Source organism: Nothobranchius furzeri, chromosome 6, assembly GCF_043380555.1.
Source record: "Nothobranchius furzeri strain GRZ-AD chromosome 6, NfurGRZ-RIMD1, whole genome shotgun sequence".
Classification (NCBI taxonomy): domain Eukaryota; kingdom Metazoa; phylum Chordata; class Actinopteri; order Cyprinodontiformes; family Nothobranchiidae; genus Nothobranchius; species Nothobranchius furzeri.
Genome location: NC_091746.1, coordinates 33,233,138 through 33,257,104, shown reverse-complemented (window position 1 = coordinate 33,257,104; position 23,967 = coordinate 33,233,138). Strand labels below are relative to the sequence as shown.

The 23,967-nt window shown below is 43.2% G+C and overlaps 1 protein-coding gene across 6 annotated transcripts in view; it reads left to right on the top strand.

Moving 5' to 3' along the window:
* The first annotated feature begins 2,499 nt into the window (after positions 1–2,499).
* The window catches only part of LOC107390303 (serine/threonine-protein kinase WNK4), a 40,050-nt gene continuing 18,582 nt past the window's right edge, over positions 2,500–23,967 (top strand). For 3 of the 6 annotated variants that reach the window (XR_011520831.1, XM_015966932.3, XM_070552129.1), the window contains exons 1-13: positions 2,500–2,635; positions 3,427–3,905; positions 7,666–7,838; positions 13,024–13,244; positions 13,330–13,487; positions 13,558–13,646; positions 15,378–15,597; positions 15,674–15,916; positions 16,916–17,171; positions 17,267–17,382; positions 18,682–18,755; positions 18,862–18,997; positions 19,070–19,186. Coding sequence is in view for 5 of the 6 variants with exons in the window: in XM_015966932.3 (XP_015822418.3) it covers positions 3,486–3,905; positions 7,666–7,838; positions 13,024–13,244; positions 13,330–13,487; positions 13,558–13,646; positions 15,378–15,597; positions 15,674–15,916; positions 16,916–17,171; positions 17,267–17,382; positions 18,682–18,755; positions 18,862–18,997; positions 19,070–19,186 (2,223 nt within the window). In the remaining variant the exon portion in view is untranslated. Of the gene's footprint in view, positions 2,636–3,426; positions 3,906–7,665; positions 7,839–11,748; positions 11,900–13,023; positions 13,245–13,329; positions 13,488–13,557; positions 13,647–15,377; positions 15,598–15,673; positions 15,917–16,915; positions 17,172–17,266; positions 17,383–18,681; positions 18,756–18,861; positions 18,998–19,069; positions 19,187–23,967 lie in introns of those variants that run through there. The other 3 variants (XM_070552128.1, XM_070552127.1, XM_070552126.1) reach the window with 3 other exon arrangements.

Genomic DNA, 23,967 nt, shown 5'->3' with positions numbered 1-23,967 from the left:
GATTACTGCAATGCCCTTCTAACTGGTCTTCCAGCCTGTACTGTGAGACCTCTTCGAATGGTCCAGAACGCAGCGGTATGTCTGGTCTTCAATCAGCCAAAAAGAGCACATGTCACCCCTCTGTTCATTGAGCTCCACTGGCTACCGCTAGCAGCACGCATCAAATTCAAATTGCTAACACTAGCATACAAAGTCTGAGATGGTATGTCTCCCATCTACCTGAATTCTCTTGCAAGGCTTACGTCTCGGCCCGGCCGCTCCGGTCATCACAGGATCGTCGGCTAGCAGTGCCTACACCACGCTCAGGACAATCCAGACTCTTCTCGTGCATCGTTCCACAAATGCGGAATGATCTACCAAGCACTACCAAAACGGGCTTCCTTTCCAATTTTCAAGAAACACCTGAAGACCCTGCTCTTCAGAGAGTATCTTCTAAACTAGCACCCTCCCTGCACCCGTACCCCCTCTCTACTGTCCACTCCTTGTTCCCTCCTCTCCATGATTGATGTCAAGTTGTTGTTATTGTTAGCGTCAAGGGCAACATGCCGATTATTACTTGTAAGTCGCTTTGGACAAAAGCATCTGGTAAATACATAAACATAAACATAACATAACATACCAACACCTTCTATGGTGGGAGAGATGTGCTGATGACCTTGGCTCAGGTCGTTGTGGAACGGTGTGGGTAGAGTACTTTGAAAACCAAGAGGAATCAGCATTTGGGGACGTTGGGTGGGGCTTTCCAATTTTTGGATTCAAGGTAACAAAACTCTACAGTGTCAAGGGGGTGGTTGAGATCCACCTGGAATTCCTCTGGATGTTGTAGGGCTGTGTTGGTTGACATGGCTCTGCAATCAGGGGCAGTTCCACTATATTGGCAGGCCGGGGTGGTTGCCCTATTTTTGAAGAAAGACCACAGGATGTGTTCCAACTAGGGGATCACACTCCTGAGCCTCCCTAGTAAGGTCTGTTATGGAGTCCTGGAGAGGAGCGCCCATTGCAGTGTCGAACCTCAGATTCAGGAGGAACAATGTGGTTTTTGTCCTGGCTGTGGAACACTGGACCAGGTGTGGCTTAAAGATCATGTCTCTGCTCTTTGCAAATGATGTGGTCCTGTTGGCTTTATCGGAACGTAATCTCCAGCTTTCCCTAGAGCGCTTCGCAGCTGAGTGTGAAGCAGCTGGGATGATAATCAGCTCCTCCAAATCTGAGACCATGGTCTTGAATTGGAAAATGGTAGAATGCCTTCTCCAGGTCAGGGATGAGGTCATACCCCAAGTGGAGGAGTTTAAGTATCTCTGGGTCTTGTTCACAAGTGAGGGAAAGATGGATCAGGAGATCGATAGGTGGATTGGTGCTCCATCTGCAGTGATGCGTGCGTTGTACCGGTCTGCCATGGTGAACAGAGAGCTGAGCTGGAAGCAAAGCTCTTGATTTACCGGTCGATCTACGTTCCTACCCTCACCAATGGTCATGAGCTTTGGGTAGTGACCAAAAGAATGAGATCACGGATAAAAGCAACAAAAATGTATTTTCTCCACAGGGTGGCTGGGCTCTCCCTTAGGGTGAGAAGCTCGGTCATTCGGGAGGGGCTCAGATTAGATCCGCTGCTCCTCCACATCAAGAGGAGCCAGTAGAGGTGGCTCGGGCATCTGGTCAGGATGCCTCTTTGACGCCTCCCTGGTGAGGTTTACCGGGCACGTCCAACTGGGAGAAGGACCAAGGACACGCTTGAAGGACTATGTCTCATGGCTGGCCAGGGCACACCTTAGGATTTCCCCTGGAGGAGCTGGCCCAAGTGGCTGCGGGGAGAGGGAAGTCTGGACCTCCCTGCTTAGGTTGTTGCCCCCGTGACCCGATTCCAGATAAGTGGCTGAAAACGGATGGATGGATGGAAAAAGAAGAGTTATAATAATATTTGCAGCACTTTCACACACAACTGGAGGGTTGTATTATGTGCTGAAAAGTAGCTAACAGTGTTATAGTCCAGTCAATCATCAATGAAAACATTTTTGTTCCTGCTGTCAGTCTGCATGCCGATGATTGTTGGGCTATAACTTTTTTATGCATTTGTTTTTATAGTTTTACTTTCTCTCCTTTTCATGTCTTGACAGAAACATTGCAAGGAGGTACGGGTAGCAGGCTAGCTCCATCTCGAAAATTTTAGGAAAACAAAGATAGTCAATCAAATAACTTCGATTGAAAAAAAAAACACCTGGAGTATTTATCAGTCCTCTGCAAGAACAGCCTCCACCAAACAGTGCACAACTTCCTGTTGGCAAGGTTGACAAAAACAAAATTTCCATTTTAAATGATCGCACCTCCATAAAAAGGTGTCCGAATTCTCTCTTCTCTGTGACACTGATCAGGCATAACTCAGGACTCTAGATCACGTGAATTCGCTCCTATCAGGCAGGTGACAGGTGCCTGGGGGCGGGGCCTGCAGAAGCTCGCTGTGTCTGTTTGGAGCTGATAGAGCACGGGCTGCGCAGCGCTTCACAGATCACAGAGTAAGAATTCACCAGAGGAGCAGGAGACTGGTATCAGAGGAACAACCCTGGCCGAAACTTCAGGCTCTTCTGTGATCCAGAACTTTTTTCACTTAGTTCCAGTAAAACAGGCGGATACACACACAGTGAGTACATCACACACACACACACACACACACACACACACACACACACACACACACACACAGACACACACACACACACACACACACACACACACACACACACACACACACACACACACACACACACACACACACACACACACAAACACATAGAAAAACAATCTTTGTTTACACCAAACATCAGGCAGAACACTCCTGACTCACTTCTTAATAAGGTTTTTTTTATCACATCTAAAGTATTCTGCTGTTATAGAATAACTATACTGCAGTAAAACATAATGAGCATACCAGTCAACATGGAAACACACAGTAAAAAAATCAAGTACAACGAAACCAGTAAAAAGTGCTCCACAAAACTTGCTAAAGAATTAAAAACACAATAAAACTAATGAAAACACAGCAAGAGCACTGTAAAACTCAGTAAAAGATGTTAAACACACAATAAAACGCACTTGAACTAATCACAATAGAACACATCGAAACAATAAAATAATTATTTATTTAGCAGGGTTGAGTTAATTAACAGTTTTTGATCATTTCGGACCTGGAAAGTTGTTTAACATTTTAAAGATAAAAATCTAATGAACACATTTGTGAAACTGCTGACTAAAATATAATGAATAAATGTGAATATGTTATTTCTAATAATTGTCTACCATTTGTGATCACCATTATATATTATGATTAATCACAATAAAATCATTGAACTGTTAAATCATTTAAATTATGATTTTTCTTTTCTTTCAAATGTCTATTGAACCTAAATCAGATTCACATTGTTTGATTCACAGACAATTTAATCTGACATCCCAATCCTCCAACCATCACCAAGGAGACGATTCAGGAGGCCATGATGGCCTCAACTCCAGACGACACTACAAATAAAAGACCTGAAGAAGAAGATGATGAAAATGAGGAGGACTACAAGCCTAGTGCTTCTCCTCCGCTTCCTCCTGTTACCATGATAACACCAAAGGTTGATCCTGCCAGCCAATCAGATGCTGCAGAGAAAACTCCTGCAGCTCCGGACATCAGCTGGGACTCCAGTGATGACACAGGCCTCACCCTGTCTGACTCTGTCAGCGAGGAGCTACCTTGGCAGAGAAAGAAAGAGGAGGAGCGGGATGAAGAGGAAATGAAGGCGGTGGCTTCTTCTCCTGATGGACGATTCCTGAAGTTCAACATCGAGATAGGACGTGGTTCCTTCAAGACGGTTTACAGAGGCCTCGACACTGAGACCACCGTGGAGGTTGCCTGGTGTGAGCTGCAGGTCTCTCTCTCACCTACACACACACACACACACACACACACACACACACACACACACACACACACACACACACACACACACACACACACACACACACACACACACACACACACACACACACACCAGCACCAACAACAATAAAATGAAAAAAAAAGTTTGGTTCTACTCAGAGGGTGGAATTTACCAGGGTGTGAAGATGGTGACAGCTCTTGAGTTCTGGATGTCTCAGTAGCTGAGCTGGACCAATGTGACGGATCAGATTCCTCATCAGCCGATTGGATCATCACCAAACACCTGGACCAACAAACCAACAGCTGGTTAAACCATCACCTGGTTTGAAAGAACAAATTGTATCAAGGCAGGGTTCCAACTCTTTTCTTGAAATGATTTTTCAGGGCATTTTCAAGACCTAGCTACACACCTAGGGTTGGGCGACATACTGATATTATTATCATATCGGGACACATTTGGAAACAGATATGATTATGTACCTCTACCATTAAATCAACATCATTGTGGTGCAAAGATTGTTGTCTTTCACAATGCAACACAACTAAAACAGAAGTTGTTCTCTACTTTAGTTCAGACACAGCTGTTTTACATGATTATATCAGTTTAAAAGTCCAAACCCTCACAGTCAAGCTGTATTCACAATCAGTCACTAAAATTTAAAAAATTACTATTAATGAACTTTTAAATTAATTGCATCTGATGAGTGGAATGTGGCCCTTTGAGACGACCTGTTACTATCTCAAAGTTGTCGTCATGTTTGTTACGGCTCCACTAGAAGAAGAAGAAAAGATCTTTTCTATAGGGCCTCTCAAGATAAAAATCACGAGGCGCTTCACAAAAACAAAAAAATGTAAAATATAAAAAAGAATTTAGAAAATGATTAAAAATAAATTTTAAATGAGCAAAAATAGACAATTGTGATTAAAACATTCAAAGAAAGAGAGCGAGTGAAAAGGAAAGAGGGAAATCAGTGGATCCTGAGGAAGGTGGAATAGGTAGGGAGAGCAGAACAAGGACAGGGTGACGAAGGTCACACCAAAACCAGCCTGAACCAAAAAAGTATTTTGTGCAAAGGCATGAGAGACGACAGTGTCAGAGCACTCTTCAGGCCCTCGAGAGTTTGTGTCACTGCCTTTATTTACCCATCAAAAACAACTCAACTAAAAATACTCAGATACAAAAGCTGTTACTGATAGCTGGCAGGTTAGCTAAAGGACAAACACACATATCTGTAAAAAGATCAGAGATCCTTTGTGATGAACGTGTTCAGTTTTAAAGTTTTCTCTAAATCATTCCAATCTGGCAGCAGCAGACCGAAGGGATAACAAGCCTAATACAGAAGGATGTTTAGGAAATAATAGCAAAATCAGACCAGCAGATCCAGTTTTATGGGCAGTGGATGAAATATGTTACAACTGTTGCAAACAAGCAGGAGACAAACCTAGAAGAGTTTCATAAATCAGCGTAAACCAGTGGATTTTACGACGGGCATACAAGGACGTTTAATAGAGGAATAAAGAGAACACTGGTGAGTGCTAAATAGAGCATTAGTTACAAACTGAATAGAAGAGTGGTAGGGAACATCAAGCTTATGATGTAAACTGTTAGATGCTGATCTACAAATAATAATCCATCATGGGAACATCTGTACCAGAGTTCTTCTCATCTGGTATAGGATACACTTATGTTAAAAAACTTCTGCAGTCATTTATAATAATGATGTGTAGGGTTGGGCTTCGAGCAGATTGGAACCGGTTCCAACTGTTAGTTTTTCCCGGAATCATTCCGTTTTTTTTTTTCAATTCCTAGAATACCGACAGAATGGGAATCCGCAGCCGATCTTCGTGAAAAATAAACGTGATCTGCAAATTGTGATCAAGGCTTTCAGAGCTGATCACACCAGCTGTCTGTGAGCAGCGCAAGTCCCTCCTCCCCCCACCTGGTGCACAGCGGTCAAATATAAACAAACGCGTCTGCCGAACTTTTACTCTGTAATGTAAACTTTAACTCCTGCAGTGTAGAGGAAACTTGTTAAAATACGTCAACACGGTGGATTTAATAGAAGCTTTAAAGAACTAACTCTGGACGGTGTGAGGTGAGTTTGTCTCACTGCAGAAACAAAAACACACACCGAGCATCAGCAGTCAGACACAGCCACTCACCAACACTCTGTGTGTGTGTGTGTGTGTGTGTGTGTGTGTGTGTGTGTGTGTGTGTGTGTGTGTGTGTGTGTGTGTGAGCGTGAGCGTCAGAAGGCTGAACAATAACCTGTAGATTAAAGTCATCATGCTAGAGAAACTTCTCCGTGGTGGACCACACCAGCTTCTACCACAATAAAATATAATAATAATAATAAATAACGTTTTTTATTTCCTTTCTGAACTATTCCTGTTGAGAGGTTTAATGTTTAAAATCTGTTAGATTGTTACTGACAGCAGCTACATTTAAGTTTCTGTTCTGACTGAATGCTGCTGCAGCATGGAGGTGTAGTTCTCAGTCATCCTGGACATGATCATCCTGAGAGTTTTAGCTGAAAACAGCTGGATGTTTCTGGATATGTTAGAGACATTTAGCCTCTCATCCCAGAGGCTTCTTCCAGACTTTGGTTGTGGTCAGAAACAAACACACTGGTTGTGCTGCAAGTGTTTTTCTTTTTTTCTCCAAAACATGTTTTTGTCTAAATGAAGTGATGGAATTGTTCATAGAATTGAAATTCATGTTGAAGTTAAGATTATTTCATCAAGTAGGACCTGTGGTTAGCTAGCTCATTTAAAGCATGTCATGTTTTGAAAGAATTGCAATTGGGAATCGATAGGAACCGGAATCAAAAGGAGGAATTCGAATAATTCAAAATCAAATGATGCCCAACCCCTGTGTGTGTGTGTGTGTGTGTGTGTGTGTGTGTGTGTGTGTGCGTGCGTGCGTGCGTGCGTGCGTGCGTGCGTGTGTGTGTGTGTGTGTGTGTGTGTGTGTGTGTGTGTGTGTGCATGCAGTATCACCAGCAGCAGCCATGTGATAAGCTCAGATACTGCGTAGGTTTCAACAAACTGCTGATTCACAGTGCCCCCCCCTCACACACACACACACACACACACACACACACACACACACACACACACACACACACACACACACACACACACACACACACACACACACACACACACACACACACACACACACACAAACTGATCAGAAATGTTTATTTTTGGCTCGAACTGGAAGAACTTAAGTCTTCTATTCTCACATTAAGTTAATAAACATCTGCTGAAGAAGTTATTCAACTTTTAGTGAAAGAAAATCACAAACAACTTACAATTAAACTGAATAATAAAGGCAACAAGTAGCAAAAAAATTTGGATGTTTTTTTTTGTTAAAACTATAAAAATTGAGACTAATTGAATTTTTTTGAGTGAAACAAAAAGCATTTTAACTGTGTTAGCATCATTTAATCAAGTTGGACAAAAGAGCAATCTCTTTTTCTAATGTGTATTTTTTTATGACTTCAATAGAATAATTGTACTTGCTGACTCACTGCTGCTTGGTCCGATCAGGTCGTTCTTGACCAAAGGAATCTGAAGCCCTTGTCGTCTCCAGGAACTGGATCCTAAACAAATGGCGCAAGACTTTAGTGTGTTGTCATGTCAGCAGTTCATTAGCAGCAGCTCAGTGAGGGCTCGGTGTCCTTCATGCTGCAGCTTTTCTCTCACAAGGTCAATGAATGAATGAATGTGTTTGCATTTGACAGACTCTCCGTCTGAGCCGATCTGAGCGCCAGCGTTTCAGCGAGGAAGTGGAGATGCTCAAAGGTCTGCAGCATCCCAATATTGTGAGGTTCTTTGATTCCTGGAAGTCAGGGCCAAGGGGCCAGAAATGCACTGTCATGGTGACGGAGCTCATGACGTCTGGAACCCTTAAAACGTGAGACCAGAACCTGAAAAGTCTACTCCTATCACTTCTATTTGATTTGTTTTTCATTATTTGTTGTTTATTATGTTTTACAGTTACTAACCCTAACTATTCAGCTGAGTCAGCACAGCATCCCCAGTACCTGTCTTACTTCTGGATGCAAATTTGGAACAGGTCTAGCACATCAGCCACTGAATTAAGCTTGGTTTATGCTTGACGCATTCACTTTCCACTTGGTGATGCGGCTCGCGGATGGAACACGCTTCACAACTTGCAGCGTTTATGGTTCATGCGGCTTGTCTCTGCGGTTAGCCAATATTCTCCCAAACTGTAGGGGGCAGCATGGAGCTCTACGGCATGCATCCAACACTACACCATAGTAGAAGTAAAAATTACTGTTGTTTACAACATGGCATTCCAGCATTTTTTTAACAGTGTCCTCGTCTTTTCCGACAGTGCGAGCTATTTCTCTCCAAGAATTATTAACAACATGTTGATCACAGTGATCTTTCAGAGCTGAATCATACAAATGTCTGTATTTATAAACCTCTGCCATAACTAGTTCTTGCCAGTCCGCCATGTTTTTCTGTGTTCGACCGTCTGCGTGGTTAGAAAATTTCCTAGGTGCGCAGTGCGGAAAGTTTGGGCCGTGCGGAGGCCAGGTGGAGGGGCGTGGTTGTTAAAATGATGCAATTTTGCCGCACGGAGCTGTGCGAACCTCGCAGACGCATCAAGCATAAACCAAACTTTAGATGGTTGACCCAATACAGATGCTAGGGCAATGGGTCTAAAATCCTGAGGAGCATTAGCACCCAGCTTTTATTCAACTGGTCTTATTATTGAAAAGTTCTAAGCTTTTGGTGCCTTCCTCCAATTTAGAAGATATCAACATAACTGTGTGAAAACTCCCTTTAATTGTTGAGCAGAGTCTTTTAACAGACGGACTTTGAGGCCATCTAGCCAAGAGGCCTTATTAAGTTTTAGATTAAAGATGCTTTTTGCAACATCCTGCTCCCTAGTACTTTTTGGGAGTTGTGTAGGAAGATTTTTCCACAACTCAGCACTCACAGTTTGTTTTCTCAAATATGCAGTAAAATGTATTCAATTCCCCATGTAGAGGGTAAACATTGTTGCTGTTAAGCTTAATATATTACCTCTACTTATGAGCAATAAGCTGTGATATTCTATATAAATATAGAATATCAACCTGCTTGGTCTTTGGATGTTTAATCAGAAGATTCTAGGATTCTTTGCTTTTTCAGGGATCAAGCACACGTCGTCTCAATCCAGACAGAGTCAGGTTTATAAAAAGTAAGAATTTATTTTCCAAACAATTAAAAACATGACAAGTTAACTAAGATTACTGTGGTGGATGAATCTAGGTGGATGGGATGTGATGTATGGTGACTACAGGTGCTGGCCAGTAAATTAGAATATCATCAAAAGGTTGAAAATATTTCAGTAATTCCATTCAAAACGTGAAACTTGTACATTATATTCATGCAATGCACACAGACCAATGTATTTCCAATGTTCATTACATTTAAATTAGATATTCATAAGTGACAACTAATGAAAACTCCAAATTTGGTATCTCAAAAAATTAGAATATTCTGAAAAGGCTGAATATAGAAGACACCTGCTGCCACTCTAATCAGCTGATTTACTCAAAACACCTGCAAAGGCCTTTAAAAGGTCCCTCAGTCTTGTTTTGAAGGCACCACAATCATGGGGAAGACTTCTGACTTAACAGATGTCCAAAAGACAATCATTGACACCTTGCACAAGGAGGGCAAGACACAAAAGGTGATTGCTAAAGAAGCTGGCTGTTCGCAGAGCTCTGTGTCCAAGCACATTAACAGACAGGCGAAGGGACGGAAAAAATGTGGTAGAAAAAAGTGTACAAGCTCTAGGGATAACCGCACCCTGCAGAGAATTGTGACGACAAACCCATTCAAAAATGTGGGGGAGATCCACAAAGAGTGGACTGCAGCTGGAGTCAGCGCTTCAAGAACCACCACGAGGAGACTCATGAAAGACATGGGATTCAGGTGTCGCATTCCGTGTGTCAAGCCACTCTTGAACAAGAAACAGCGCAAGAAGCGTCTCGCCTGGGCCAAGGACAAAAAGGACTGGACTGATGCTGAGTGGTCCAAAGTTATGTTTTCTGATGAAAGCAAGTTCTGCATTTCCTTTGGAAATCAAGGACCCAGAGTCTGGAGGAAGAGCGGAGAAGCACAGAATCCACGTTGCATGAGGTCCAGTGTAAAGTTTCCACCGTCAGTGATGGTGTGGGGTGCCATGTCATCTGCCGGTGTTGGCCCACTCTGTTTCCTGAGGTCCAGGGTCAATGCAGCCGTCTACCAGGAAGTTTTAGAGCACTTCATGCTTCCTGCTGCTGACCAACTTTATGGGGATGCAGACTTCACCTTTCAACAGGACTTGGCACCTGCACACAGTGCCAAAACCACCAGCACCTGGTTCAAGGACCATGGTATCCCTGTCCTTGATTGGCCAGCAAACTCGCCTGACCTTAACCCCATAGAAAATCTATGGGGTATTGTGAAGCGGAGGATGCAATACGCTAGACCCAACAATGCAGAGGAGCTGAAGACGACTATCAGAGCAACCTGGGCTCTCATAACACCTGAGCAGTGCCACAGACTGATCGAGTCCATGCCACGCCGCATTACTGCAGTTATTGAGGCAAAAGGAGCCCCGACTAAGTATTGAGTGCTATACATGCACATTCTTTTCATGTTCATTCTTTTCAGTTGGCCAACATTAGAGAAACAAACATTTTTTCATTGGCCTTTAGAATATTCAATTTTTCTGAGATACCAGATTTGATGTTTTCATTGGTTGTCACCTATAAATATCAAAATTAAACGTAATAAACATCGGAAATACATTGGTCTGTGTGCATTGCATGAATATAATGTACAAGTTTCACGTTTTGAATGGAATTACTGAAATATTTTCAACCTTTTGATGATATTCTAATTGACTGGCCAGCACCTGTATGTGTGAATGTGAGGTTATCAGAACCTTCATATCTAGAAGAACTGAGTTGTGGGTGTAAAAAAAGAGAATTTGGTTTGCGTAAACTAGGATGTTGATTCTTATCAATCAAAACCACATCAGACACGATCCATGCTGTGTCTACCTCACCCTTTTGGAAGACCCTCTTCACGGATCCGGAGGTCAGGAAGGTCGGATGACCTCTGAGCTCCGAGGTTCAGTAGATTAACCGCAGCACCTACTCTCCAGTCCAGAGATGTTTCCCGAGTCACAACAGATAGATGGAATCGTTTGCATCTAGAAGGACTCTTAGGTAGTCTGAACTGTGTCAGCTTTGTTCTGCAGGAACCGTTTGCTGTGTCAGCTTCAGCGTGTAGCAGGGTTTTGACAGCTTGTCAAAAATGCTCTGGGTTAAAGAGGTTTCGCTCCGAACGGCCGTTCCATAACTTTCTCTAGAACTAACTCACGGTGAAGGGAGCTCTGTTTTAATATTCTCATGTTATGGTTTACTTGTCTAATCGGAACGTGTCATGTTAAGGGGTGTTAACAAGCAAACCTCAGAACATCACGCCTTCTTTCAGATACAGGATGCTCTGATTTGTGAGTAAGAAAATATCTATATGTCATGACGTTTAACTTTAATTTATCTCTAATGAACCTTGTATCTGAGTGTGGATGATGATTACCTTGTCATATCAGACATTACTGACCATCATATATATACATCTTTCAATGTAATAATAACATTAATTTCAAACTTCAGTAATTCAAGCACAGATTAATCAAGATATTATTATTATTTGTATAACATTTGTTCATTCAACCATATTGTTCATTCACTATTATAACAGTTCAGTCCTTTCTTCTGTGCAGGACGGCCTAGATAAGCAGACAGGCTTGGCACAGAAGGACCTTGAGAAGGGAGCATGATGTTGACAATCTGAGTGTAAACACGCGGTGTTGAATCTTTTCCTGCAACTTGGAAGATTAAGAGACGCACAGAGGAAGATTCATGTCTGTAGATGACCGATGGCATGTAGGTCAATATGTAGGTGAGAACTGACCATTTCTGGACATTACACCTGGTTTGCCAATATCAGCTGATTTTAATGGTAAACCGATGATGTTGAAAATCCCTAATAAGAAGTTATGGAGTCTTTACAAAATTGGAAAAATATTTCCCATTTTGTATCCTCGCAGCAGTCTCTCAGTTGTTCCTTACAAGTTTTAGACCACACATGCACTTATTTAGTGGCAAGTTTGCTTTAAATGCTCCAGAAATGTTTGCCATAGCAGCAATCAATAGATCATTTGAAGCGAGTGGGCCAGTCCACATATTGCTGAACATTGGGCAGGTGCTTCAATAAGTCACATCAATTAAAATCGCAGAAAATTCAGAGCAGCCTGATAAGCAGAGTGGGTGAGTGCCTCATAACTCTCCACAGTCCTTGCTCTGGTGGCCTTTGGTCCGGGCACATATAGGAGAATTATAGTTGTTGGTCCAACCTCTCTGGGTAAATAAAAAGGTCTAAGTGAGAATGAATATTTCACAAAACGGGGTGCACACCTTCTCACTGTGCTGCCTATCCATTGTCAACAACCATGCATAACCTCCTTCTACAGATTTGAGTGAGGTACACCCATCTCTGTCCACGCGTATTGTCGTATACTCCCTGAAGGCGTGGTTGCTCTGTCTGAACTTACAGTAGGAACTGGTCTAAGTGGTATTTCATCTAGCTTGTTGCTTACCGAGCACACGTTAGCTGGGTGATAACCGGCAGTGAGAATCGGCTTTGGTGTTTCCAGAGTCGGTGCCTCACTCCTCCTCCATAGCCCCTTTTCTTCGTATTTTTCTTTCTCTTCAGTGACCAGCTTTCAGTCCACCAAATTCCACCACAGTCTGTGTCCAGCTATTGGACATAGTGACAGTAGACGTTCACTTGTGTAGGTAATGGCATCTTCCCAGCAGTTGCTGCATTAGTAGGCAAAAGAATTGCCACAACTTTGCAAAGTTAATCGATCCACCAAAAAGTTAGTTAAAATCCACAATAAATGATAGATCCAGACAAACATAAAATCTCATCCGCCCAAGCACACTCTGAGAGCACAGAGTCAGTGGCTGACCACGCCCCCAGCACTGGAACTATGTCTTACAATCACCCCACCACCTGTCCAGGTATGTGCGAAGGTTTCGCCCCATGAAGCTGAAACTGCTGCAGCGCTGGAGCATCCAGATACTGAAGGGGCTTCACTTCCTTCACTCACGCTCACCTCCCATTCTGCACCGAGACCTGAAATGTGACAACATCTTCATCAACGGGCCCACTGCCTCGGTCAAGATTGGAGACCTGGGCCTAGCCACGCTTAAGAAGGCCTCGTTCGCCAAGAGTGTAATTGGTACAGAATTACTTGTGCTACTAAAGGCCAGAGGAATTTGCATTGCAATCATGTGCCTTCATATTCTGACCGGTGATGTATTCAGGCACTCCTGAGTTCATGGCTCCAGAGATGTATGAAGAGAAGTATGACGAGGCCGTGGATGTTTATGCCTTTGGAATGTGCATGTTAGAGATGGCCACGTCCGAGTATCCGTACTCAGAGTGTCAAAACGCAGCCCAGATCTACCGCAAGGTCACCAATGTAAGGCCATACCCACCTCAGGTCAGCTGACTTACTGATCGACATTTTTGACTTTCAGTTTGTCCTGCAGGGAACCAAACCAGACTGCTTTTATAAGGTACAAGTACCAGAACTGAAGGAGCTCATAGAGGGCTGCATCCAGACCAGGAGCAGTGAGAGGTAACAGATTGCTGTTAGTTCACTGTCAGGAACAACAGGGAAACACAGACTCCATTGTTAATTTGCGGTCTGTTTTTCCGTACAGTGGGGCAAAAAAGTATTTAGTCAGCCACCGATTGTGCACGTTCTCCCACTTAAAATGATGACAGAGGTCAGTAATTTACATAATAGGTACACTTCAACTGTGAGAGACAGAATGTGAAAAAAAAATCCATGAATTCACATGGCAGGATTTTTAAAGAATTTATTTGTAAATCAGGGTGGAAAATAAGTATTTGGTCAATAACAAAAATTCAACTCAATACTTTGTAACGTAACCTTTGTTGGCAATAACAGAGGTCAAACAATTACTATAGGTCTTTACCAGGTTTGCACACACAGTAGCTGGTATTTTGGCCCATTCCTCCATGCAGATCTTCTCGAGAGCAGTGATGTTTTGGGGCTGTCACCGAGCAACACGGACTTTCAACTCCCTCCACAGATTTTCTATGGGGTTGAGGTCTGGCGACTGGCTAGGCCACTCCAGGACTTTCAAATGCTTCTTACGGAGCCACTCCTTTGTTGCCCGGGCGGTGAGTTTGGGATCATTGTCGTGTTGGAAGACCCAGCCACGTTTCATCTTCAAAGCCCTCACTGATGGAAGGAGGTTTTGGCTCAGAATCTCACGATACATGGCCCCATTCATTCTGTCCTTAACACGGATCAGTCGTCCTGTCCCCTTAGCAGAAAAACAGCATCAAAGCATGATGTTCTCACCCCCATGCTTCACAGTAGGTATGGTGTTCTTGGGATGCAACTCAGTATTCTTCTTCCTCCAAACACGACGAGTTGAGCTTATACCAAAAAGTTCTACTTTGGTTTCATCTGACCACATGACATTCTCCCAATCCTCTGCTGTATCATCCATGTGCTCTCTGGCAAACTTCAGACGGGCCTGGACATGCACTGGCTTCAGCAGCGGAACACGTCTGGCACTGCAGGATTTGATTCCCTGCCGTTGTAGTGTGTTACTGATGGTGACCTTTGTTACTGTGGTCCCAGCTCTCTGCAAGTCATTCACCAGGTCCCCCGTGTGGTTCTTGGATTCTTGCTCACTGTTCTCATGATCATTTTGGCCCCACGGGATGAGATCTTGCGTGGAGCCCCAGATCGAGGGAGGTTATCAGTGGTCTTGTATGTCTTCCATTTTCTGATAATTGCTCCCACAGTTGATTTTTTTCAAACCAAGCTGCTTGCCTATTGTAGATTCACTCTTCCCAGTCTGGTGCAGGTCTACAATTCTTTTCCTGGTGTTCTTTGAAAGCTCTTTGGTATTGGCCATAGTGGAGTTTGGAGTCTGACTGTTTGAGGCTGTGGACAGGTGTCTTTTATACAGATAATGTGTTCAAACAGGTGCCATTAATACAGGTAACAAGTGGAGGACAGAAAAGCTTCTTAAAGAAGACTTAGAGGTCTGTGAGAGCCAGAGATTTTCCTTGTTTGAAGTGACCAAATACTTATTTTCCACCCTGATTTACAAATAAATTCTTTAAAAATCCTGCCATGTGAATTCATGGATTTTTTTTCACATTCTGTCTCTCACAGTTGAAGTGTACCTATGATGTAAATTACTGACCTCTGTCATCATTTTAAGTGGGAGAACTTGCACAATCGGTGGCTGACTAAATAATTTTTGCCACACTGTATATACAGCAGATCACTTGAGGTTGATTAACTTTTCTGCTCCTCCAGGTTCACAGTCCCAGAACTGCTGGAGCACAGATTCTTTCAGGAGAAGACAGGTGTCCATGTAGAGCTAGCTGAGGAAGATGATGGTTCGAAAGAAGCACTGAAGCTTTGGCTACGGATGGATGACAACAAGAAGCTTCTGGGAAAATACAAAGACCACGATGCAATAGAGTTCCTGTTTGAGCTATATAAAGACGTCCCCGAGGAGGTTGCCCAGGAGATGGTATCTTCACCCCAATGCTATGAGAAAGATTATAAAACTTGGCAGCTGGTCTTACCTTTCTATGTTGGTCTCTCAGGTGATCTTGGGCTTTGTATCCAAGTCAGACTATAAGGTAATAGCAAAAGCAATCAGACACAGAGTGACGGAGCTAAAGCGTCAGCGAGACAAAAAGCGCCGCCTCCAAGAAGAAGCTCTCAACAACCAGAAGGAAGCTCTCAATGAAGAAGATCCTGATCCTGCCGGCCGGCAACCTGGGCTGGCCAATCAGAAACTAGAATCTGCCTTCAATGCATCTGCTACAGGAAGGCCAGCCAGTCAGGTGAGTTTATAGTTGTTGTCATAGAAACAGCATACATTTTTTCTAAGATAAAAAAAAAGTTAATTTTTTTTTTACAATGCCTTATAAAAAAACTATTTCATGGTTTTTCCTGAGGTAATTTTGTTATGGGTAACAAAAGATTTTGCCCTTTAAACATTAGGTTGCTGGTTCAAACCCTGGCTCCATCCATGTAATTTGCTGTGCCCTTGAGCAAGACGCTTCCCCCTTTCTTGCCTGATGGTGGTTGTTGGAGGGAACAGTGGGGCCAATTATGTGGCACCCTCACCTCTGCCCCTAGGACAGGTGTGGCTGCAATATAGCAATATCAAGGAACTTACAGTCCCTGACCTAGAAAGGCATTATACAAGAGGTACTGTTATTATTAGTAGTAGTAATAATCAGGCCCGGCACTGGCCACATTGGTGCCCTTAGCTGAGTCTCATTTTGTGGCTCATGCCACTAGAGTGGTTGTCGGATGAAGGAAGGAGGCGGGCGCACGTGTGCTGCCAGATCCTCCATAACGGCGAGTCTGACTGACCCGCTCCATATCGGCCAGCGCATAGCCTGATCAGTTGGAGCCCTCCTGGTCACTTGGTGCCCTACTCACAGTGCATGAAGCATATGGGCAGAGTGCTGACACTGATAATAATTGATTCGATTTATATAGCTCTCTTCTAGGCACTCACACATTCACATACTACCGGCGATGGTAAGCTACTACATTGTCACAGCCGTCCTGGGGTGCTCTGACAGAGGCAAGACTGACATTTGCGTCACTGGCCTTTCTGACCACCACCAACACAGGCAAGTCGGGTGAAGTGTCCTGCCCAAAGACACAACAGCATTGAACCGGATCGATCCTGCAATCCTCCTATCACTAGGCAACCTGCAGTACCTCCTGAGCTACTGCTAGTAGTAGTATTCTCTGTAGTATTCACAGAACTGTTTAGTGTTTTTTTGTTTGATTTTAGATTAAAATGTTCAGTTTTAACCTCACAGAAGGATCTTTTCCTTGGAATGTCGACTCCACCCACCACACCTTTGAAAGCTACCGTGTCCACAACTCACGTAATGACAGCCCCGCCTACAAAACTAAGGACAATGGCTCCGCCCACAACTTTGTGGACAGCAGGGACATCAGTGGTGTCTTCAAGCAGTAGCCCAATGGGTTCTGGCAATTCCAGCAGAGCAGAAGAAGACAGAGATGTGGACGAAGACAAAAAGACCACACAGATGTCCCCATCTTCTACTGCCTGTCAGCTATTTATTTCAAATGGCAATATTTTGTGTTTATTTCTATAAACCCGTACATCATACTGATATTAACTGTTTGTTTTATTGCCCTGACAGCAAACTGTGAGACCACTGTGCTCTCCAGTATCGCAGAAAAGGCAGAAATATCTCCTGTTGACCCGAACCCCACCCTTTCCAAAACAGTACCTTTGCCCATTCTGCGTTTCCCAAAGGTGAGCAAAGGAGGCCTTGAAAGGCGGGGGCATGGTTAAACCATACATCTTTTATCATCTGCACCTGATAAGATCCCAAGTTAAACATATCTGTCAACAGTTATGTATTTTTAACTTGATCAGAATGCAGATCCAGTTGTTTGGGATTTCCTGGAAAAGCCTAGTTTACAGTTGACATCGGTCATTAAAAAGGAGTTATGCTGATTTTTTTTTCATCTTTGTGCACATGCACGAGGGGCTGGGTGGCAAAAACAAAATCCATATGTTCTGCTATCAATATACTAGGTACACTAAAGTTTACAAACAAAATCCCTCATATATAAATGGTTCACCATGCAAAAAAGGAGGAGGTTTAGAGAGCAGCTTAATGAAGACAAAATGAAAGCTCTGGGATGACGGAAAATGTCTGTCCAATTCACCTGTGTATTTATTTTCTTCACAAATCTCCTGGACCTTTCACTCATGAAAATGAAAGGCGTTCAAACATCTGGACGCCTAAGATTATTTTGTTTCAAAAGGGAATTTGAGGCCCTCAAAATGACTGTATTACTGGGGCACTGTTCTGGGCACAGCATCTTAAAGGAACATTAATGCCAGTAACCTATACACATCTTTTCTTTTTTTTAATACCAAATATATTGACACAGTAAGTAATAGACATACATTTTGATATAGGTAAATTTAAATTTCAGTGTCTCACCCCCAACCGCTAATCACTACTTTTTACATACCACCCACCTCTGGTCTAAAGCCTTATTTTGTCCACGTTTGGATAGCCATGTTGTCTGGCCCAGACATTCAGCTGGGCCCCTTTGATTACACTGTTACCTTCTGCATAACTCCACATCTGTGAGCATTGCTCTTCATTCTCAGATGTACGACCTTTCCTACAGGCAAAATAAATAGAACAACTGTAGCTGTGTGGTCCTTACTCGGCTTTGGAAAAGGGCAAAAAATGCCTCCTCCAACATTTGATCTGGGTATCTTTAATATGATTAGCAAAAAACCCAAAAGCAGTGCTTAGTATCTTCCCAAAAAACTACAACTTTGTGATGATCAGAGCAACTCAAATATATAGGCATCCATGCAAAATGTGTGCTTGTTTGTCTACCTCCCAAAAGTGAATTTCAACGTAACGTCACAATCTGTTTTAGCTACAGTGAAAGGCACCATTGGCTTTAATGAATCAGAAACATTGAACGTCCCCTCTATTTTAGGTGTTATAGCATGTGAAAGCTGTGTGACACCATGTCTGCTGCACTCTACTGGAGGTGTAATTTTAACAATGTTTTCCTGCAGAGCATTGCTGTTTCCCAGAATGCTGAGAGACCTCCACCAAGATCAGCCTGTGGCTTTTCTTCACCTGTTGACAGGTAAAGTCCTCCACTGACCTCCACTTACATCATAGAGCTGCATCAGGAATGGTATTCTCAATTAAAGATACAAATTTAAAGTTCTGATGGTGTTCTTCTGTTTAAGCTACTCCTCTGACATAACCTCGGGTTTGAGTGACACCAATGATGGCCAATCAGATAGAGGCAACCAGGAAGCTGCTACTAGAGAAGCTACAAAACAGTTCAGGAGAAGAGCCCGAGCTCGTTTGAGAATCATTGGGGTGAGTTGGACCTACACCATTATAAACTGTACATGAGAAGACCTTAAACATGATTGTGTTCTGGGTCTTCAGGTTTCTGATAAGGTGGATCGGGTGGTTGAGTGTCAGCTGCAGACCCACAACAATAAGATGGTGACATTTAAGTTTGACCTAGATGGAGATAATCCAGAGGACATTTCATCTGTGATGGTGAGAACAAGAACCAATCAGAACAAAGCATCAGAACAGCTCTAAATTATCTTTAACGATGAGGTATGGGATATGTGATAGACTTTTTTTTGCCATATTGTTTCAAATGTTCTTCAAATAAATTTAAAGTTTTGTAAAAATGAAAAAAAAAACAATATATTTTTATTGCCTCTGAAAATTACAGTCCCCCCCCCCCCCCCAATAACTGGATCCTGTTCAAAGTATTAAAATGTCCTCAACCTGTCCCTCAACCCTCTTCACATAATTCTCTTTGCACATGAATCGTGCATTCTCTGCTTTGGAGCAGTTAAAAAAGAAGCAAAGCCAGAGCCGGTACATGTGTTATCTCTGGCTCCTTCAAAGGCAGTTCGAAATCTGGGTGTTGTGATTGATGAACACCTGACCTTTAAAGATCATGTTGCCTCTGTTGCTCGTTCATGCCGCTTTGCGCTGTATAACATACGAAAGATCAGACCATACCTAACACAACATGCCACCCAGCTCCTGGTGCAATCTACTGTCATCTCCCGCCTCGACTACTGCAATGCCCTTCTAACTGGTCTTCCAGCGTGTACTGTGAGACCTCTTCAAATGGTCCAGAACGCAGTGGCGCGTCTGGTCTTCAATCAGCCTAAAAGAGCACACGTCACCCCTCTGTTCATTGAGCTCCACTGGCTACCGCTAGCAGCACACATCAAATTCAAATTGCTAACACTAGCATACAAAGTCCGAGATGGTACGGCTCCCTTCTACCTGAATCCTCTTGCAAAGGCTTACGTCTCGGCCCGGCCGCTCCAGTCACCACAGGATCGTTGGCTAGCAGTGCCTACACCACGCTCAGGACAATCCAGACTCTTCTCATGCATCGTTCCACAAATGTGGAATGATCTACCAAGCACTACCAGAACAGGAGCTTCCTTTTCAATTTTCAAGAAACTCCTGAAGACCCTGCTCTTCAGAGAGCATCTTCTTAACTAGCACCCTCCCTGCAACCGTCCCCCCTCTCTACTGTCCACTCCTTGTTCCCTCCTCTCCATGATTGATGTCAAGTTGTTGTTCCATTTTTTAGTTCTTTTTAAAACGCAGAAAGGTTTTATTTACCTGCAACGTTTCGTTTGCGGCAAACTTCGTCAGGCTGAGGCTGATGGTGGTGTCACTTCCTTCTCCGTTGTTGTTGTTATTGTTGTTGTTAGCCTCAAGGGCAACATGCCGATTATCACTTGTAAGTCGCTTTGGACAAAAGTGTCTGCTAAATACATAAACATAAACATAACATATGATAAATGGTAAATGGCCTGTATTTGATATAGTGCCTTCTAGAGTCCTGGAGCCCCCCAAGGTGCTTTACAACACAATTAGTCATTCACCCATTCACACACACACATTTGCACGCTGTTGGGGATGAGCTACGATGTAGCCACAGCTGTCCTGGGGTGCACACTGACAAAGGCGAGGCTGCCGAGTGCTGGCGCTGGTCCCTCCGAACACCACCAGCAGGCAAGGTGGGATAAGTATCTTGCCCAAGGACACAATGACAGCGACAAACTGAGCGAGGCTCAAACCTGCAGCCTTCCGATTACGGGGCGAGCACTTAACTCCTGTGCCACTGTCACCCCAACATACTAAAATGTTATACAGTTACGTGGGTGCATTAGGAGTTAGACATTATGACTCGTGGCATAAAGGTGCAATAAGTCGAAAACAAAACTGCATTCTAAATGGCTATGGCCAAAAACCAAAAGTCGATTAAAAGCGGAACAAGAGCAAAGTGCAATGATTCTGCATTTAAACAATGGCATCATGCCAGAGTGGCTCTATCTTTTCTTAATAGGCAATATAGCATCATGTTTTTATGTTTTCTGACAGTTTCAGTTGCGTCCGGCATTCTGAATTCTGGAGACGTGACTTGAGTTGCAGTTGCGAGGGCTTTAAGAAAGGGGGCTGGACTTTAGAGTTGAGTTCTTTAATAATGTAGCTTATTTGAGGAGCTTTTCGACCTTAAATATCTAAAAGATAAAGATGTGGATCTGAAGGTTTAAAATTTCTTATCCTGCAAACCTGCAAGATGTTCAACTGTAAGGCAAGGCAAAGCAGCTGTATTTGAATAGCACATTTCATACTCAGAGGCAATTCAATGCACTTTCCATTTAGCAAGAACAGCACAATTAAAATACACACAAATACAATTTAGATTTAAAAATTAAAAAGAAAAAGACAAAGCTAAAGGATGAGCAGTAACAGTGCAGAAGGTGCCGTATAAGAACAGGCAAAGGCTGATGAGTACATAAAGTTAGATTGTAAGAATAAGATGTAAGAATACGAAAAAAGGCAAAGTTAAGGTGAGCAGTTACAGTTCAGAAGGTGCAGTATAAGTCGTTCAAAGGCTGATGAATACATTAAGGTATTCAATTTTGATTTAAAAGTTTCTAGAGTTTGGGCACATTTGAGGTCATGAGGAAGCTGATTCCATCTGTGTGCAGCATAGTTGCTAAAAGCAGCTTCACCCTGTTTGGTTCTGACGTGGGGTTCAGCTGACTTTTTCCAGAGCCCTGCTGAGCATATTTACAGGAAGGAGATCTGACGTGTATTCTGCCCCCATGCCACTGAGTGATTTATAAACTAGTAGAAGTATGCTGAAATTGATTCTGTAGTTTACTGGTAACCAGTGTAGAGATTTAAGAACAGGAGTGATGTGTGTCTTGGTTCTTGTTAATATTCTAGCAGCAGCATTCTGAATAAGCTGCAATTGTTTTACAGCTTTTTTTGGGAAGACCAGTCAAAAGACCATTGCTGTAGTCCAGCCTGCTGGAGATGAACCAAGCCCCCATAATTCGGGTCTGGATATGAAGCAAAACAGGAAGTGACAAAAATTGCAGTTCCACCCTCATCCGCTGGGGGCTGGTGTCAGAAGCGAGCAAATCCTCATTGACTCCCATGTTAAAAATACCAATTTCACAGCAGAAATAAACATGTTTACAGCCTGGTACCAAAACATGTTTTTGGTTTACACTCATGACCACTCTGAGGGGGGTGAGTTTTTTTGTCACTCTTCTGTTTAAATGTATTAAATGCCTAAAATTCTGTATAATTAATGAGCATCAGACCCACGTGACCACAGAGCTAGCTCACGGGAAAGGCCTCAGTCTGAGCCTCGGCCTTGCCTGAAAAGTGTTCCGCCATTTTCAGTCTCTCAACTTAGACCATTAGTTGTAGCATTTGTGCATTCTTTTTTGGATATTATTTGTACAATTGCTGGACTAAATAACTTGCTGTGGCATTAATTGCATGAATAGAGCGTCCGAGGAGTCTCCACTTCATTTTTTTCAGTAAGTAAAATTATATTTATGTCGATGATTTTAGGTCACTGCCGCTCTTGCACTAGCTGAGCTTAGATTTTAACATGTACTGTTTAACCATGAAATTTAAATTTAGTAGGGTAAAACCCAGTGCTTTTAACATAATGCTGCATTTTTGAAAATGGGTTGAAATATGACATGTTGGTGGAGCTGGGTTCCAGCTACCAGTATAGTCTCCCTCCCCTCAGTGGCAGCTCGGCGCATCTCTGATCGCAGCGGCGCCTGTCTGCTGCGCGGGCTGCCGGCTTGTGGAGCTCTCGGATGGAAACCTCTGTGTTCCACCGGGTTTTACCCAGGGGTCAGCCCGGCTCATCTCTGACTCAGAAGCTCCGGTGTTGTGCACAGTTAACTCTGATTGTAGCTAGGTAGCTACCTCCATTAGCTTAGCTCCCACCTCCGCGTTAGCTTGTAGCTACATCGCTTCAGTTCAACGGGTGTCGTCATTTGATCCCAGCCTTACAACCCCACCCTCAGCTCCACCACTTTTCCCTTGTCTGGGCTTGACAGAACCTTTGACACGGTCAAAATGGTGGTGGTGGCCACCTCCCATTTTGGCACAAAAACTTATAATTGGAACCTATGGACACAAATTGTCCAGTATATATGTCGATGAGATGAACGCATGAATGGGTTTCTCTAGGTCCTGTCTGGACATGAGACCTCTGAGTCGTGCTATTTGATGAAGATGATAAAACGCTGATCGAGTTATAGCCTTAATGTGACCAGTGAAGCTCAGGTCTAAATCAATTATGACATCAAGATTTCCAACCTGGGTCTTTGTCTTTATTCATCTGGAGCCAGGTTGAGCAGTAACCTCCATCTGATCCTTCTTATTTTCAAAGACAATAACTTCAGTCTTGTCTTTAACTGGAAGAAGTTTGACTCCAGTCATTAACTTGCTCCAAACACTGATAGGGTCAGTCCAGGGGACTACAGTCATTTGGTGATAAAGCTAGAAAGATCTGTGTTATCATGCATAACTATGATAAGCAACGTTGTTATTAAGTATGACGTGACCCAGGGGAGCCTGTAGAGATTGAAGAGCAGTAGTCGAAGAACTGAGCCTTGCGGGACACCACATGTCATGGTGATCAGCTTTGATTTGTGATCACCATTGGAAACAACATAACCCCTGTCTTCAAGATAAAATTGGAGCCAACTATGTACTGTGCCTGAAAGCCCCACCCAGTTTATGAGTCTATCAAGAATGATGTTGTAGTCCACAGTATCAAAACCTGCAGTGAGATCGAGCCTCACCAGGACAGATGTTTTGCCTGAATCCATATTTCGAAGAATTGTATTTACTGCCTTGATCAGTGCAGTCTCAGTGCTGCGGTGTTGTATAACGCCTGACTGGAAACTATCTAGCAGGTTGTTTGTCTGTAAAAAGTTGTTCAGCTGGATCATAACTTTTTTCAATCATTT